We start from the raw sequence: 19,758 nt of genomic DNA, 5'->3' as shown, positions 1-19,758 counted from the left end.
TCTCCCCTTCCGGCTCCCAGTCTTCCCGACGCTTCTGCAGGACCCAGTGGGAGCTTGCCATCCATTGGTCCTGCAGAACCAACTGACTTTAATGGTGTGGACGCTCTTCGGAGACATCAATACCTTGCAGGCCTTTCACGAGAGGCTTCCAGCTTTATGCAGCAAGCGTGAGCTCCTTCCACCCGGAAACGATACTCTGCATCTTGGAAGAAGTGGGTGGGTTGGTGCCTTTCAAAGCAGGTGGATCCCGTGGGATCAAATGTGACAGATGTACTTAATTTTCTATCTGAACGTGCAACCTCAGGCCTAGCTTACAGGTCGGTTAATAATTTCAGGTCTGCAATTTCTGCTGGTCATGACCACATTGACGGTAAGCCTGTGGGGATGCATCCCTTGGTTTGTAAGTTGCTTAAAGGTGTGCGTGTGGCCAACCCTCCTCGGCCCAGGTATTCCACAATGTGGGATGTTACTAAGGTGCTTAATTTGTTGGAATCCTGGCCCAATAATGGTGATTTGTCTTTAAAACAGCTTTCTGCCAAGCTTACCATGCTGTTGTGCCTCATTTCATGTCGTAGGGTTTCAGATGTTCAGGCTTTAGATTTGGCTGGTAGGATGTTTTCTCCTCAGGGTGTCTCCTTTGTCATTACACGGCGTACTAAGACCATGTCACGCTCAGTGGAGTACCCAGCCTTTCCACATAACAGCAAGCTATGTGTTTTGCAGTGTCTCAAATGTTATGAAGAGCGTACTATTGCGCATAGGATTGACCCTTTAGGGCAGTTGTTGATTTCTGTTTAAAAGCCCTTCAAGCCAGTCGCCGCAGCTACTTTAGCCAGATGGATCATGTCGGAAGCCGGCATTGATATTTCTGCTTATGGTGCTCATTCAGCTAGGGGTGCGATGGCTTCTAAAGCCTATTTACTGGGTTCCCGCTTGGAGGATATCCTAAAGGCGGCTGACTGGTCTTCAGACTCGATGTTTAAGGTGTTTTACTATAAACCTATTCCTCATGTTTCTGATGCTGTGATTGATGAGCTTTAATTTTTGAGCTTTGAACCAGCATAATCAGAAGCCTCCGGTCCTGCCATAGAATACAAAATTTTCTAGCTATCGCGACAAGAATTTTAGATTCTATTAAGGACACGGAGGCGAGGATTATCCCACCCGTTGGGACAATTATGTAACTGTTTTGTTGTTATTACATGATGTTGTTTAACAACTTTGTACCCACCCTCTGAGAAATGTTAGTTGTGGGTGTCTTTTCTCAAACTCTCTTTTCTGTTTTCAGGAAATGACTCCAACAAGAGTTAACTGCCTCCTGTGGATTCGGCTGCTACCCCTTCCTGTTGGAGGATGATGCCTTATGGTTCTGGATTTCTCCGTTGAGAATTGCTGATGGAACTGTTTCTCTCCGTTGAGAGTTAAGACTTTTGTTCACTGTAACGAGACTGTTCGCGCAAAGAAAGAGGAGGCCAGATTAGTGTCTCTATACTTTATATGCTTATTGCCATTGTGATTGGTTGCTGTAAGAGAGGCGTGGTTCAAAGCCTCATGGGAAATGTTTTTTACATTTGTAGTTTCACTTTCATTGGCTGCTGTTTTGTGCAGTAAAGAAATGAGAAAGCATAATCCTCGCCTCCGTGTCCTTAATAGAATCTAAAATTCTTGTCGCGATAGCTAGAAAATTTTGTATTCACTTCACTTGCTGGATAGGTCTTTGTGCGATTTAGTCACAGATTCGCTTCGTCATATAATACCACGGAGAGCTAATTTGTCTTCTGTAAATCAGTTTATAACATGTAGGCCACATATTTGTATTTTATGTATCAGCTCTGCGGGTTACTGCTACACTTGCCGAGACGCTTGCAAACTGCAAAGCATTACTTTTAGAACCTTGCTGTTTTTGATCAATGCTGGTTTTTCTAAGATTTCTAAACAGGCCCACTTCGGGTAGTAATAAACACTTAGCAGTAAGTTTATATAAAAGGGTATCAGTGTAATTATTATATAGACCTACATATCTGACATTCTTACAGTGCATGAATACCTCTTACACCGATTGGGAAAGTAAACAAGCATTGCCATAGCCAATAGGTCTTGCCTTTGGGACCTTATGTGTTTAGTCAGAACTTTTGGCTATGTGGTGGAGCATTGTGGCTGCTGTGGATTATGTTGAAAAGTTATAATAAAAAGTGTTGAGCAGTTTTGTTACCTTTATGCAAATAAAGATGACATTATATACAAGGGAAAAACCTGATTAAAAAAAGTTTAACATAAAAAACGTCTTCTAGTTTTTTTGTACTTGCACTGCTGGCAACTTCTTCCTGCCTGCTCTGATGCTTGTTTGTTATAAAAACAAGCATTTGCAATGCAATAGGTCTCGCATAGGGAAATTTTGAGCTATTGGTATTGTAAATGACAATTTTTTTTATTTCTGTGTTGGTTTTGAAAATAGCTAAATTAATAGCTTTGACATTTACAATGCCAATAGTTATAACTTTCGCAAATGTGACACCTATAGCATTTGTAATGCAACATGTTTTGTATTTACGTGACTTAGATGTATTGATATTACAAATAACAATGTCTTAATTTTTTTAAATCATTAATACTTAAATTAAAGTGATTGTAATGTATAATGGCAATAGCTTAAACTTTTGTAAATAACTTTTGTGAAGATTATGTTCAGTGTATTTTATTGTGACGAAAATCCAAGAACAGAATTGAAATATTAACATCTTTTTGTGACATTTGTAAAAAAGCTTGAAACATTGAGAGAACATATTTGAACCAGTGATGCTGTGGTTGCGCTGAGTGATGCTGTGGTTACGCTGAGTGATGCTGTGGTTGCGCTGAGTGATGCTGTGGTTGCTCTGAGTGATGCTGTGGTTGCTCTGAGTGATGCTGTGGTGGTGCTGTTAGGGTGCAGAGTGGCGCTGTGGTGTTGCAGAGTGGTGTTGTGGCGGTGCAGAGTGATAATGTGGTGCTGCGCTGAGTGATGCCGTGGTGGTGCTGTGGTGGTGCCGAGTGGTGCAGAGTGGTGCTGTGGTGGTGCAGAGTGGTGCTGTGGTGGTGCAGAGTGGTGCTGTGGTGGTGCAGAGTGGTGCTGTGGTTGTGCTGAGTGATAATGTGGTGCTGCTGAGTGATAATGTGGTGCTGTGGTGGTGGCGCTGAGTGATGCTGTGGTTGCACTGAGTGATGCTGTGGTCGCACGCTGTGGTGGTGCTGAGTGGTGCAGAGTGGTGCTGAATGATGCTGTGGTGGTGCTGTGGTTGTGCTGAGTGATAATGTGGTGGTGTTGAGTGGTGCTGCTAAGTGATGTGGTGGTGCTGAGTGGAGCTGAGTTATAATGTGGTGGTGCCGAGTGGTGCTGTGGTGGTGCTGAGTGATAATGTGGTGGTGCTGAGTGATAATGTGGTGGTGCTGAGTGGTGCTGTGGTGGTGCTGAGTGATAATGGGGTGGTGCTGAGTGATAATAGGGTGGTGCGGAGTGATAATGGGGTGGGGGGGTGCTGAGTGATGATGCGGTGATGCTGAGTGGTGCTGTGGTGGTGCTGAGTGATGCTGGGGTGGCGCTGAGTGATGCAGTGGTGGTGCTGAGTGATGCTGGGGTAGCGCTGAGTGATGATGTGGTGATGCAGAGGGCAGAAAGGCACAAAAAACGAGTCTAACAGAGGGCATAAGGATGTGGCCAGCCTTGATTATTAAAAGTGATGACAGTGAATTTAAATCGGCTGAAAGAAACAAAAGTGAAACGAATAACCAAATTTAAACTACTCCTCAGGCACCTCAAGTGCAACTATTCTCAATAGAATCATATGTAGTTGATCTTGCACCTATTAATAGCAACGCTGACAAACTCTCCAGGTATAGAGAGCCACAGGGTATAAAGACACACCCAAACATAATGCTCATGGTGATATGACCTTTTCATTTACCAATTGCCGTTTTGGAAACTGCATCATTCGTGCTTTTCACGTCTAGGGGGTAACACTCAATTATTTAAAGAAACTCCTAATGCACTGCACAGTGGCGTCACGAAAATGAATGTCCCTGCCACTGCAGATTGCGAAGAAGCCCCCCCCCATATCTTCCAGCTCTTTATTGCCCTTGGGCTGAATGGGGGCTCTCAGGGTGGAGGTGCTGCTGAAGGGTAACACTTATAACACAACTTGGGTTGAGTGCACTGAGGCGAGAAAGGCTGTAATGGTGCACTGCACAGCGATTAGCATAGCACAGCACACTGCACAGTGGTGAGCTTGGCTAGAGTGAGGTGCATAGTGACGACCATGGCTATACCGTGCTGCCCAGTGAGAAGGGCACCGAACAGGCAAGGCGCTATTTGTGCAAACTAATGAACAACGCTAGGCTCAGGGGCTATACTTATTGATGGTGGTGCATTAAATGCCCGTCCGGCATTAAAATGAAAAACACCGTAAAAGATACGCTTGTTTGTGCGCATTGAAGGAAACCCGTCGGGCATTAAAATGAAACCGCCGGAGAACAAAGAGCTGTGAAAGCCAACACTTATTAGCTCGAAACATACAAATGAAAACGAAAACAAAGCGCAGTGAAGTTCCATTTCACATTTAAAGGAAAGCAAAGCACCGTGAAGTTCCAAAGCTAAACAACTTAATAATAATGATAAGATTGTGTGTGCACATTTAAAGGAAAACAAAGCACGTGAAGTAAAGCTAACAGTAAACGAAAGGGCTAGTTGAAGCTGCCATGATAACAAACGCATGCAATGTCTTAAAAAACAAGCGGCACTGAAGGAAGTGTGAAGAGGGGGGAGGAAAAATGCGAGACACTGCCTTATAAGTATACGTTTGTGTGTGCACATTTAAAGGAAAACTGATGAAAACAAAGCGCCGTGAAGTTCCATTTCACATTTAAAGTAAACCGAAGGAAAGCAAAGCACCGTGAAGTTCCAAAGCTAAACAATTTAATAAGTAAACGTTTGTGTGTGCACATTTAAAGGAAAACCGACAAAAACAAACCGCTGTGAAGTTCCATTTCACATTTAAAGGAAACCGATGGAAAGCAAAGCACTGTGAAGTTCCAAAGCAAAACAACTTAATAATAATGATAAGTTGGTGTGTGCACATTTATAGGAAAACAAAGCATGTGAAGTAAAGCTAACAGCAAACGAAAGGGCTTCATTGTGCAAAAATGTGACGGCAAACACACGAAGACAAGCAATGGCAGCTCTAACGAAACTGGTGCTCATGTGAAGCGCTGTGATACTCGAAGCCTGGGGTCTAGTTCGCGCTATATAGAAAAACACTGGGGGGGGGGGGGGTGGGAGACACTTGCGCAGCATCAGTATGATATTTTGAATATGGCAAAAAAGTGGTACTTCATGAGCGTTCGTAGCAAGTGATTTAGTGGATAGCACGTTTTTACCTATAGACAAGCCAGTAGACTGCCACCGCAGAGTTGATGTACATTCCGACTGAGGAAATGCTGACATCAGCTTTTATGTTCAACTGGCTGCCATCTAAGGTATGCTTGCAGGGCGCAGCGAAATAGCTTAAGAACGGTTGTCGACATGAGTCACTTTATCTTGATGGAAATGCAGGCCGGCGCTCAAGAGACACGAGCTGTCAAATTAAGAAAAAGTCTGTCTTTAATTTACTGGCTGCAGCGGAGTCAACTGCGGTTCCGAACACAAATAGGCTTTGTTGTGCAAAAATGTGATGGCAATAGAAGTTAATTAAGAACCGCAGCCAAGCGCTCAACATCAAACACACGAAGACAAGCAATGGCGGCTCTAACGAAACTGCTGCTCATGTAAGCATTACGAAAGTCGAGCTTTTACTTTCTACAGCACCGACTTAAAAAGAACGAGGGACTCTTTGAAAGTGAAAGCGGGCATGGCATGTTGTACACGTGAAAGGCACGGCATGGGGCGGCAAAGCAGTTTCAAAGAGTGGGAGGGAGGGAAGGAGCGAGCATATGGGGATGAGGTGTGAGTGAGGGGGAGCAGAAGCCTTTGATGTGGTGATGTGGTGTGCGAGGCCAAGCTCTCGGAGGCAGGCGGCTCGGGGGGAGCGCGAAAACGAGCACATGCACTCGACGAAATCCGCAATGGTTTCAGAGCTTGGTTGAGCCTCTATACTCTCGTCCTATTCATCACTTACGTGATAGAATAGGCGAGACCTAAAAATTGTTATGGGGGAGTGGGAAGTAAGTAACGGGGAAGTGGAGGTTGGAAAACAGTAATTTAATTAGAACACGAGCAGCGGATGGACACTAGGGGAGATTTAACAGATGCCAGATTCCAAGGGCAGACTGACGTGATGCTTAGGTGGTGCACGGATGAAAAATGGTGGTAGTTTGCTTTACACACATGCATTTATTGGATAGAATGTACGCCATTTATCACAGTTTGTAACAGAGAACTCAGTGAATCAGTTAAGGGAGTGCTTCAAGATTCAAAATGAGCTTTAGAAATCTCGGTGGTAGCCGTTTCTTTTAGTAGTGTATCCAAGGTTAAGGGCAGAGTGATATTTATAACATGCTCAAATTAAGTTGCTTAGACGTGAAGACGTCATCGAGTCCACCAGCCGGGGTCACGTGCACACAACACCAAGCCTTCAACTAACAACAGCAGCAGCTCTAGAAGCAGAGCACTGGAGTCACCATCTGCCAAAAGGCACAGTCCGGCATAGCACGAGCTAATAAAACACATAGCAGTGGAAGATACAAATAAGCACAATACAATACCCAAGTTCACAGGATACATACACCACCTCAACCTAGTCACAGGGCAGTTGCTGCTGCCGCTACGTGCCTGTCTGCATGGAGGCGAGCAGCAGCTCCAGGTGCACGCCTTCTAAGATGACTTCCGAGGTGAACCACCACACGGGAAAACTAGACCAGGGCTGGCCTGTAGCATGAGCGAGCAGGGCCTAAGCCCAGGGCGCAAATCTTCTGAGGGGTGCAGAAGCTGTGCTCTTAAGGTGATGCCAACTGCGCCCTTCTCACCTTGTTTCACCCATGTCCCTGCCTGTTAGTTTCTGGCAGTTTAAAGTGGCTTTATTCTTCATTATTATATATCGGGCGATGTTTTAACACCCCTTTAGCTCCCTTTCTTGCCCTACCTTTCACCCTCTGACCCCTGCTGACACGTCAACAAAACCATCATCATCATCTGCGTGAGGCAGCTAAGCTTTAAGGTGATTTAAGTGAGCTGAGGGAGGTCTGGGATGTTTGTGTTCAGGCACCAGTCCATTCTCCTCCTTATAATTACCTGTAAACACAAAAAAACGACCCCTGCTACCTCATTTAATTCACCACACAATAAGAGCGCCAACTTTCTCTCATGTCACGCCCTAGGCGCTAGCTTAGCAAAGGCCGGCTTTGGGCTCTGAAACTAGTATGCATTTTCTATTTATAAAAATTTGTTTTGTCATGTTTTTTTTAAACCTTCTTCTTAGGGACGCTGTTGTGCCATCATCAATATAATAAATGGCTACAAGCAAACATTTTTGGGTCTCTAAAAGCATACAATGCCACAGTCATCCCCAACCACTGCAAGATTAATTCTTGTGCAGACGTGCCCCTGGTGAAAAAGCATAATGCTCTCACAGTGAAGTTAGCCAATGGCTTATGTGGGCAGACACAGTGGCCGATACTGTATGGTGTAGTGTGCGGAAGAAAAATGTGCATGACATTACCAGAGCAATGGATGAAAATGCTGGCTAAAAGCCTACGTTGGTGCATTATATATGTAATTTTGGTAAAATCAAAAGGTCTGATGTAACGGCAGCCCGCATGAACACATGGTACAAAATCAATTGGCATCAATAAAGTGAAAACTCGTTTGCAAACACCTCAGCAGGGGGAAATGACACACAACTCGGTTATTTTTGCATACTTTGAACCGGGAATGGCTCTGTGTATTTAGTGGCACCAGAAAGATGAACCACAGCAACTCACAGCCCCTTCGCATCACACTGCAGCGGCGAGAAACATGGCTCCATCAGACAGTCTGGAATGGAACCCAATCAGGGCTGATTTCACAGCAACTTCTTTTAATGATCATTTCCTCTATCCCTTTCTTACAAGGATTCACACTAACCTTTTCTGAAACCAGGGCTTTTGCTTCAAGCAGACTGACTAGGGTTATAAGCAGATGCACGCTTGTCAGGCCAACGCCCCCTCACAGTCAGAACCGTATCAGGAATCCAAACCTCACAGAGGCTGTGTGGGAATTGCAGATGGATCCCCGTGGCGTCCTCATCTTTGAAGGAAAGGAAGAGTGCCAGAGTAGACACGAGGCTTCACACACAGCGTGGCTGACAGACGCATAAGCGTATGGTAGACATATTGCGCCCTCTGCTGGAAAATGTTATCATGTCCTATTTTTCCCTCAATGGTGAGAAAAATGTAATTAGGACACGTTTACACTTGCAACGTCACATGTTAATAATTAGCAGGGTTCTCTGCTTAAGTTAACTGCTGGTTTTCACTCCTGTGTGAAATTTCTTTAGCTTAAATGTGGTTTGGTTTCCTCAGTTTGGCTTACTTCATATTTTTGGCTCGGCTAAGCTATTTCTAGGATCACACAACTTTAACAAGCACAAACACGCGCCTTGCGCGTGGCGGGGGGGAGGGGGGGGGGGCGGGCGTGATTCACTCGTGGGAGCGATAATTACTGCCAGATGGTGGCGCGCGCTCCTGCGAGTGACTCTCTTGCCGTGCACGCGTTGCGATTGAAGGCAATGGAACGCGTGCACATGCTTGGCTGAAAAGCCTAAGCGATCGGAAAAGGTCTTTTTCCTTTGCAACGCATGCACGTTGCGAAGGCAAGACCTAAAAACTGCATGTGTAGCATAGTTTATTTTTTATGTAATTGGATTTTCTTTATTTCCACACATCAAGAGGTTAGGCTGTAGCTTGCTCCCATCCAGGATTAGATTAAAACAAAAGGAATGCGTATGGCTTTTTGAGTGAGGCAATTATATTAGGACAGCATGAAATTTGAACGAAGCAACATCCCTCAACCCTGCAGGTTACTGGCCTGGATGGAGGACGCAAAGCACACAAAGTGCAGGTGCTGCTGAATGCGCATCAGTTTTGGCAAGTTGCTCCAGGACACATTAAGCATTTTCACTGGGTCCTGCAATAATCTAGGATCTAGTTTAATTAGGGATGCTGGACCCCCAGCAAAGATTGCAGGGTCTCCAAGTCGGAATTGGATGTACAGCTCTTTAAACGTTAGCAGCATTTTTAGAAATTTTCTTTTCATTATATTTTTTTCTAAAAAATCTCTTGAAACCTGATTAGTGTGGACCTTACTGTTGATCAGGTTGTTGATTTTTTTGTAACCTTGACGATTTTATTAACTTGGTATTGTATGGATATTTATGTAGCACCTACTACCTCTGACAAAGTGCTGAAGGGCTTTACGGACAGAAAGCACACTACTCCGTGGGAGCCCAATGTTAGTGACTACGTCATGCTGGACATTTCTGATTTATTTAATATAGTTTATTGCGTTTAATACAGTTTTATAAACCTTAATTCTTGCAATTGTATGAATTAAACTAAATATATGGTCAGATATTTAGGTATATGGGTATTTGTCTTATTAATGACATTGGTTGCATATGTGTACTGATGTTGTGTAATTATTAACTAATTTTTCATGCCCTTACCTGGGAATTTTTCAAACAATTCTTCAAAGGTCATTTAACGATTAAGGTTCTGGAAGTTAGAGAACAGCTGTCTACACAGGAAAAAAACGAGGACAACACATTCATAAGTTAGATTGCGATTCATGCTTGAAAAACTCATGCTAGGTGTGTGTTGCATGTGGTTTCCACAATCAAGCACTTATAGAGTTTACGTTTGGTATAGTGATTCACAGTTACACATTTGACAGCAGGGTTTATCTTGCTGCACCGGAATAGGAATTTATTACAGTAGCTTGCTAGTCATACATCTTACCCTAGAACCACATTCAGATGCAGCATAATTAAGGTGATGAAAGAGATTTGGCCTAGAGTCATGATTGGTCTCGGACTGTCTGTCATTCATTGAAGTTGAAAAGTTGTTACTCAAACAATCTGAAGAGCTGAGACGCATGATGTTTCAAGAATTTAGGGCAAATAGTGTGCAGCCCAGACATACCGCTGCTTAGCAGATGGTCCTACTTGCTATTAAGCCAGCATTTGTAACTGCAAAACAATCTGCACTTGACATTATGATTATCTACAGGTTAGTCATTTGCTTGACATTATACTTGGCAATTTCTAATATGCTTGTTTGACAATAACTGTTTAGTCACTGTTTATTGCTTACCATGATTTCCATTTTGGTGTATCGCATATTTGCATGCATATTTTTGCCACAATTTCTTGGTTTTTCAATTTCCACTTTTTCAGCAAATGTACTTCTCTTTATTAGAAACAGTAGGAAAAGTCCCCTTTCTGGAGAGTCACTCTGGATTTGTAATCTTTTGCCGGATATTTTATTTTTGTTAACTGTAGAACTATTTGCACTTTATTCCCTTTAACAGAGATAAAGAGCCTTTGCTCACCCTCTCAAGATATCCTAATTGGCAAATTTAACTTTTCTATGCGGTTACAAACTGTACCCAGACTTTGCAAGTTGTCACTAGTGGACTGCAACACCCTTAGTGCCACCCAGTACAGCGACCTTGCAAAATGGTTGCAGGCCTACCATTTGTAACCTGGCTGTTGCAGTTTTGAACTGCAAATTCAGCCTGTCAAAATAACCCAATTTGACAGGTCAAAACCTTCTTTAAAAAAAAATATTAATGTTGCCTCTATGTAGGCCTTATTGCCCATAAGGTAGGGTGCATGGTATTTAAAAGTAGGACCTGTTAGATTTTAATACTGGGTTACACTAATACACCTAATAATGGTAAATTTGTTTAAGAAACAGGTAGAAAAAGAATTAAACAACTATTTAAGTTATTCAAAGTTCAAGCCAATGGTGAAATCAATTTTTTCTTAATACAAATCCTGGAAACAAGCCAGCTGGCACACCCGGAGCTCAGAACTACCAAGCGCAACTGCTACTGCCTCAAGAAGCAATGGTGTGCCAACAAGGATACCTTAGACAGAGCCACTCACAAAGCAGCCTCGGCAATTACAACCTGCACATTAAGGAAGCCAAGAGAGCAGCCATCACCGTACGCATCAAGACCGTGGCCAACCACATGAGGAACTCTTCGAATTTGTCAAGAAATACTCCAACCCAACAGTCACAGAGAACACCATCCCCCCTCGCAAGAACTCTGAGACACCCTCTCAGAGTACGTCCACAGCAAGATTGCCACCATCTACAACAACTTGGACCCCCAACCCACCACCCGCCTCAACAATCTCAACCAATCAATGAACACTAGCAGAATGATAACCACTTGGTCTCTCCTCACCACCCAAACCATCACAACCATTATGTCGTCCATCAACTCCGGGGTACCCAACAACCCCTGCCCACCACTATCCCTCCCTCCACAGAGCCAACCTAAGCAGCACTCACCAGCCTCCTCAACGCCTCCATCTCCACAGCGACCTTCCCAGATGTACAGAAAGACCCAGAGGTCAGACCCCTCCTAAAGAAGCCTTCTGCCAACCCCATTGTTTAAAAACAAACTCCGACCAATCTCCCTACTCAACCCTTCAAGAAAGCCATCAACCAACAGCTCCTCAAATACCTAAAACAAAACCACATACTCAAAGCCTCTCAATCAGGATTATGCGCAACCACAGCACTGAGACCGCACTGATCGCCGTCACAGAAATCATAGCTCTCCTCGATCGCGGATAAACCACAGCCTTGATCCTCCGACCTCTGAGAGTTCAACACGATCACCCACCACACCCTCATTGACAGACTCCACAACGTCGCCGTGCAGCACAACACCCTCCAGTGGATCACTTCCTTCTTCTCAGGATGCACACAGAGCATCTGACTGCCTCCCTTCACCTCCACACCCTAGAACATCCTTTGCCGCATACCCCAAGGATCATCCCTCAGCCCCACCCTGTTGAACATCTACATGACCCTCCCTCGCAGACATCGTCCTATCTCACGGGTTCAACATAACCTCCTACGCCAAGGGCACTCCATCCTCTCACTTACCGAGGCCCCCTTCAACGACAAAAGCAACTTCTGCAATCCCATGACCACCGTCGCAAAATAGGAGAGATAGCTGCCTCCAATTCAACTCCCAAAAAAATGCACAAACAACAATTGATGGACAGAATGCAGAACAATATCTTACATTATATTAATAATAAATAATAATCCACATTTGTAAAGTGCACAATCACCCGTAAGGGTCTCTAGGCGCTGGGGGCAGTCGGGAAGATTAAGCAAGCTATTGCCCAGAGTCACATGGTGCTGGGCTAATCTGCTGCTGGTGCCGGGGATCGAACCGTGATGCCCAGTTTCCGGAGTCAGTCGTCCTAGCCGCGGCGCCACACCTCTTCATTCGCCCCAGTATAGAGATCTGGGCCTAAATCCATAGTTTTTTTGCTTACCATCCCATTCCAGTTTGAACCCAGCCATATGCAAATCAGTCTTGACCCTCTGCCCAATGGGAACAGTCCAGCCCGAACTGCCAGGCCAAGTCCTCCCTGGACTGGAAACCAGCATCCTTATGACCGGTTTAGGGGTTTCACCCCTCTTCAGCCAGGATAGCTTGATTCCTGTGGCATGTAGAACACGGGACCCACATTTGGGCATACCCGTCACACTCTGGGTGATAAATGTAAAAAAAAAAAAAAAAATCGATGGACAGAATGCAGAACAATGGCATACATTCACCCCAGTACTGAAACCTGGCCACAAATCCATAGGTTTTTTTTTGTTCACCATGCCCTTCCAGTTACACTTTTTGCCCTAAGTGGGACTGGTATGCCCAGATGTGGGTCCCATGCTCCCTTTGCCACTGGATTCAAGCTACCCTGACTGAAGGGTGACATATCCTGAAACCGATCCCAGGATGCTTGTTCCCGGTCCAGGGAGGACCTGGCTTGGCAGTTCGGTCTGGATTGACCCCATGGGGCACAGGGTCAAGACTGATTTACATATGGCTGGGTTCAAACTGGGGTGGCGTAATGGGCAAAAGAACAATGGATTTAACCCAGATCTCTTGACTGGGGGAGAATGTTTGAATTATTCTGCAGTCCGTGCATCATTTGTAGGAGTTTCAAATTCAACTCCGGCAAACAGAAGTTCTGATCTTTGGGAACAACATCTCTGTATGGGACCACAGCTGGCGGCCGGCAGAACTCTGACCTACTCCCACACCAACAGACCATGCTGCGCAACCTCTGCATCATCCTCGACCGCAAACTCGCCATGAAATGACAGTCAACGTAGTCGCCTACTCCACACTCTCCGCCTGTTGTGCAGACTGTACAAATGGATCCCAATCAACACCAGATAAACAGTCACATCGGCCCTCGTCGCCAGCCGCCTAGACTACAGCATCACTCACTACTCTGGAATACCCACCCAGCTTCTCAATAGACTTCAGACCATACAGAACACCAAAGGCAGACTCATCCTGGACCTCCCTAAATGGACACGCATCACCCCTCACCTCGGAAACCACCACTGGCTATGTACAGAGACATACTTTATACATGGCTCTGTAGATATGCCAAGCTGCACTGGGTATTTTCCTGTTACAACTACAGTCAAACCGTACTGTATGTAACAAACAAGTATTTACAGTCCATTATGCAGTAAAGCTAGTGCTATATGTACTCTTTCTGGTAGTTCTTTAGGTGTTGTATGGGTTGGTTAGACCTGGCACCATTGGCGTGGGTCTCCCTTCCATCTTTCGCTTTTTTTCTCCTCTGTGTTTGCTGGTGTTAGATGCTCTGGGCGCTGTGCAACTGCCATGCAGTGCCACAGCGCAAATGCTCTCCATTGTAAATTGACTGCATGAATTGGTACTCCCATAATTGGCTCATTTGATTTACTGGTTAGTCCCTAGTAGAGTGCACCGTGCGTGCCCAGGGCTGGTAGACCGAATGCTGTTGGTGGGCCTGCAGCGCTGATTGGGTCACCCACTGAAGCAGCTTGTAAAGTGGACAGTCGAATTTAGTATGCCTGAGCTCAGAATGTTACCGTACATCTTTTAGTGAGGATTATTTTAATATTCTGTGTTTGAAAATACCACTTTTAGAAAGTAGGTATTTTCTTGCCTAAGTCTTCCAGGGTGCTCTGCTGTTATGTGTATTGGCTGTCTGGTCTTGGAGGGACAGGGCAGGCTGAGCCCGACCTGGATTGAATAGAGAGGTCTGCAGTTGGAGTATGGGGAGGGGTGACGCTTTGATCTGAGCAGGGATGTTCCTGGCAAGGCGAATGATGGCTCCACCTCCCACTGTGAGTCTGATGGCAGACCCCCTCTTCCTGAAAGGCAGGATGCAGCCTTGTAAACAAAGTGCTCCAGGACGACACCAAACTAGTTCTGGCTGGGTTCAGTGACTTTTGAGAACAAAGACTTATGGGATATAAATATCTGTGCTAAAACCCTTACAGGGGTGTGTTACTTCAAGACGAACTTCTGTCCGTGTAACTAGAGGGAAAGGACTTTAAAACTTTGATCCATCTTGCTGAAGCAATCACCCAAGGGCCTGATTTGAGCTTGCCTCCTGCTGAAGTCTCAGGGACATTAGACTTCACCCCTCAGCCTTCTGAATTCCTATTGAGGGAGATTCAACTCGCAGGTGAGGCTTCTTCTAGAGTTCCAGAGCCTCTGGGTCTACTGCGGGGAACGCGGGCTGAGAATCATCGCTATTGTGGGCCACTGTAGCTGAGGAGCTGTTGCCGCTGAGAGCCCGCATCTGTCTGTGCTACGAGAAACATCGCTGTTGCTATTGTAAGCCCCTGCAGCCAATGTGCTGTTGCCGGTGAGAGCCCGCATTTGTCTGTGCTACGAGAATCATCGCTATCACTATTGTAGGCCGCTGCAGCCGAGGAGCTGTTGCCACTGAGAGCCCGCATCTGTCTGTGCTACGAGAATCATCGATATCGCGGACCACTGCAGCTGAGGAGCTGTGGCCACTAAGGGACCACATCTGTCTGTGCTACAAGAAACATCGCTATCACGATTGTGGGCCGCTGCAGCCGAGGAGCTGTTGCCGCTGAGAGCCCGCATCTGTCTGTGCTACAAGAATCATCGCTATCGCGGGCCGCTGCAGCTGAGATGGGGTTGCCGATGAGAGCCCGCCTTTGCCTGTGCTACGAAAGTCGCTACTGTGGGCCGCTGCAACTGAGGAGCTGTGCCGCTGAGAGCCCGCACTAGTCACCGCCTCGAGGAGCTTTGTTATCACCTGCGCGGGCCGCCACCACCGAGCTCTGTTACCGCTCGGTGACTGTCCTTTAATCACAGTCTCAGGATCAACCAACATGAGTGCATGCCGCAGACCGCTGCAGCTGGGAGCTGTGGCGGCTGCGAGTCCGCCTGTCATCATCGCGGCTTCCTCCCGAAGCTGCAGGCCGTGCCCCTTTCATCCTCGGGTACATTGTGCATCGCCAGGTCGCGTAGACCCCGGCCTGTAACTAAGTTTGTTTCACACGCTTTTGCGAGCTTTCACTGCTTTTTAAGTGAACCTACATTTACGTGCATTGAAGCCTATATAAAGATACTCATTTTTCTAAAAGTACTTGTGTGGTGTCCCTTTGTAGTGTCTTCCCTGCGTTATTGTGTATGGTCATACATGCTTCACACACTGCCTCTGAGATAGGCCTGTCTGCTCATGCTATGTTACCACAGGGTTGAGCAGGGGTTATCAAAGGGTGTAGCCCCCTTACTCTGACTTAGGAAGAAGGGTCCCTATTTGGACATTGGCACCAGCCACTGCCAACAAGAGATCCCCATTTCTAACAGTGTTCAGTAGTGGTGCTGTGTTACTGCAGTTTGCTGGTAAGCAGCAGAAAGGGAAATGCCTTTGAAGTTAATCAATGTTCCCTGAGAGAAGCAACATTATAAGCATGCATAGTAGCAGGCCAAAGAAGTGAGTGCCTAGGTTAGCAAGCCGTAGGACTTGTGCTCATTATTACTATGCTTGTTTAGTAATGGTTAAGCATGAGTTGTCTTCTAATCTGAGCTGACCTCAAAAAGACACTGCTTGATGCATGGCTGTAGACAGCAATTAAGCATGGGCGAATTTTGCGAATCTCGCGTTCGCGAATTTTGCGGATTTGCGAACTCGCAATCCGCAAAATCCGCGAATTCTCGCGAATTTGCGGATTTTTTTTTGTGTTCGCGCGGGTTTCTGCCAGTTCGCGAGGGTTTTGTACAATTTCGCAAACGCGAACTTACCTGTCGGGTCGCAAGTTTTGCGAACTTGTTGTTTCTACGTGTCCAGCCTGTTTGGGACACTCTTCTTCATCACTGCCACCCTCTGTCACCACTGCCACTCTCTGACTACTCATGCCACCCTCTGGCCCACCCATGCCACCCTCTGTTTCATCACAGCACCCTCTGGTTGTCCAGTGTACATTATTGTGGCAAAGCAAAGCACACCTTCCCTGCCTCAAGTGACCTGAATTAATTTGGGGCTGATTAATGTGTCACAGAATATTTTTTTAGCTGGCACCTGCTTCCTTAGTGCTTCCTGATTAGTGATCTTTTGCACTTGCTAAGTGCTTTCATTGTTGCAAAATTAGTTACAACACCTGCCCTGCCCCAACTGACAATAATGAATTAGGGGCTGATTAATGTGTCACTGGATTTGAACTTCCAGCCTGGCTCCTGCTAGTCTCCCTTAGCTGTAATTCAGGACCTTTGTGGCATATGTGTAACTATTCTGAGGGTCAGAGCAGGGTCACATAATAGTTGCAAGTAGGCAACTGAACTCTGGAGGGGCCCCTCAGGAAGCACTACAGGAAATGGCTACTAATGATGAGCTTGAACTTTTGAACCTGGTAAGTAGTTTCAGTTTTGCTAAGATCGTATTTCTGCAATTTAGCGCTTATTCGCGGGGCGCGAAATTGAACTGGGAAGCCGCGAACTCACGCGAACAGTGCGAGCAAGCCATAAAATCCGCTGCTCGCGGATTTGCGGATTTTGCGGGAAATTCGCGAATCTCGCGGATTGCGAATTTACCGAAAATCCGCAAAATCCGCGAGCGGAACGGATTTTCCGCCCATACTTAACAGCAATGATGTACTTTTTTTCCCAAATTTGTTTATTAAGCCCAGCCCACATCAAAATTACAAACAGCTTCAGCATGATATCACATGTTTAAATAAAACAGTTATACACGGCGTAGTATACATTCATTTTACCTCAGGTACATATGTTCAAGTTTCTGTGGCAAAGGGGTTACAATTTCACAGTTCTATAACGCGCAACAACAGCATGTGATGTAAAAAATAAAACATTCAGACATTCCAATGTACATTGTGCATTACCACTCCTCATGCGTTCAGTAGTAAATTGTGCCTCCAGTTTAGTTCCCTTTGGGTACGTGGCGTAATCGCCATATATCAGCTAGCTTGTATGTGCAGGTTTACGTTCCCTCAGCCGCCTGTGCATTTTGGAGATATAATGTAGCAGTGGCTCCCAGTAATCCCTAGGCCTAGATGCCAGCGGCAGTTCTTTCGAATAGATCTCTAAGGTGTCCTTACAGTATGACATGTCTTTGAGCCAGTCCTTGAATCTGGGGGGAAGTTTGCTGCCCCACCTAATAGCTACCCGTCTTTTGGCTAGCAGTAGCAATACTGCCATGAATTTCCTCCTATTGGCTGGTGTTACCTTGTAAATACCCAATAAGCAGACTTGCGTAACGTTAGGTATCAGTTCGGACAGCATAATGGTTAATGCCCCCGTCACTTCCTCCCAGTATTTGTGTATCTGTGGGCATGCCCACGCTACGTGTAAAAAGTCAGCCCCTAGAGCCTCACATCTGTAACATTTGTCAGTAGATCGGATGCCATATTTATGTAATTGGGTCGGCGTGTAATAAAATTGATGTAGGAATTTAAAATGTATTATCCATAAATTGCAGTTCGGTGTCATCAGCTGCAATTGTGTGCAACTGTAGTCCCAGTCCTGTTTGCTAATAGTATCCCCCAGCATCATCTCCCACTTGCTATGCAATGTATATGCAGACCCTATTTGTTCCGCTTGGGACGTAGTATACAAGCGGTTAATCAGTTTCCGGCGAGTAGGTGCGGTCAATAGAGCTTGTAGAGCTAAGAGTGTAGGTGGTTCTGCAGGGAAGGAATCGTATAAGTTCTTCATCGCCGTTTGTAAGTGTAAATTGTAAACCGCTTCATTTGTGTGTTGTGTTTACTTAGCGAGGGATCCTCCGCTCGAATGAAACTGCCACTAGGGAACACATCTGCCATTGTGGTTAATTTCATCTCCGCCAGCAGTTGCAACATTCGGTGTTCTTGCGTGACCGATAATTTCAGATGGTGCGTGAGTGTAAGTGCCGGAGCATAAACAGGGGCTTTCTTGGATCGCTTTGCCAGCATATGCCAGGCTCTAGAAGTGCAGTGTACTGTCTGAATTTTGTCATTGTGGGTGAAGGACACAGGGTCCGAGATGTAGGCCGTCAGTGGTGTCAGGTATACGCTGTCCCTCTCCACCGCCACATGCGGAATATAAGCATGCGGTTGCAGCCAGTAGTGAGCATGTTGTGGCTGCGCACAATAATAATATAATTGAAAGTCCAGCGCCCCAAAGCCCCCTTTATGGTACGGTTTTGTGAGGATATCCCAGCGTATTCTAGCCTGTTTCCCTGCCCATGTAAGCTTCTGCATTGCCGTCTTCAATCTAGTGAACAGCGCCTGCGTCAGCCAAATAGGTATATTACTGAAAAGATATAAGAATTTTGGAAATACTATCATTTTTTGTAAAGCTATGCGATCTGCCATAGAGAGGGGCAACCTTGTCCACTTATCTATTTGTTTCTCTAGCTGAGACATGGCCCTGCCGTAATTTTCCCCTCACCACCAGATCCGAATCTCTATGCACCCAAATACCCAGATATTTCACTGGGCTCGTATGCCACTTCAAGGGATAATCCACATTTGGTTGTGTTGTGCCCGGAGTGAGCGGTATAACCACCGACTTATCCCCAGGGCCGGTCCTAGGCATGGGCGGTATGGGCAGCTGCCCAGGGCCTCGCGCTCCTGGGGGCCCCACCGCCGGCCCGCAGTAGATCGCAGAACAGGGGGCCCACCGCCGGCCGGCCCGTCAAATTAGGTAAAAAAGCGCTGCGCGCACTTGTGCAGCTGAGGCAATAAGTTACAGTAAGGCTGCAATCCGTCAGACACCGTGCACGTAGTACGCACCCCACCACCTAGCTTAGTAACGTGACCACCTAGCTTAGTGGTGGTGGTGCCTTAGTGGTGGTGGTGATGCTGTGCCCAGTGCGCAGGCGCCAGGCCAGGCCGTTAATGATGGGTCCCAGGGCCGTCAATCTTGTAGCGCGTGAAAGCGCTTCCAATGACGGCCCTTGACTTCATTTTGGCCAGCCCCCGCTCTGCAGTTAACAGCAACTGTTGCATGGCTAAACACTTAGAAGGTTCCAAAGGCGAGACCTATTGGCTACGCCAATGCTTGTTTAAACATTGATGTACACGCCATTAGTGGTGTATCTCGTTTAACGTATATCTACATCAGCCCCCTTCGTTTAATAGATGAAAAAACACTTCCAGATGGGGGAGAGATGGCATCAGAGTATTGTGGATTTTCTAAATATGCACCCCCAGGAAGGATTGGACTGTAGTTGAACCTTCCAT

General features: G+C 46.0%; 1 protein-coding gene across 4 annotated transcripts in view; it reads right to left on the bottom strand.

Moving 5' to 3' along the window:
* RELB (RELB proto-oncogene, NF-kB subunit) overlaps nucleotides 1–19,758 on the bottom strand; it is an 851,517-nt gene that overhangs the window by 813,717 nt on the left and 18,042 nt on the right. The window contains exon 2 of one of the 4 annotated variants that reach the window (XM_086938451.1): nucleotides 9,666–9,736. The exons of the other annotated variants lie outside the window; for them this stretch is intronic. Coding sequence (XP_086794577.1) covers nucleotides 9,666–9,699 — 34 coding nt within the window. The 5' untranslated portion in view covers nucleotides 9,700–9,736. The remainder of the gene's footprint in view (nucleotides 1–9,665; nucleotides 9,737–19,758) is intronic. 4 annotated transcript variants of the gene reach the window in all.

Source organism: Lissotriton vulgaris, chromosome 9 (assembly GCF_964263255.1).
Source record: "Lissotriton vulgaris chromosome 9, aLisVul1.2, whole genome shotgun sequence".
Taxonomy (NCBI): Eukaryota; Metazoa; Chordata; class Amphibia; order Caudata; family Salamandridae; genus Lissotriton; species Lissotriton vulgaris.
This window is presented reverse-complemented; position numbering and strand designations above follow the sequence as displayed.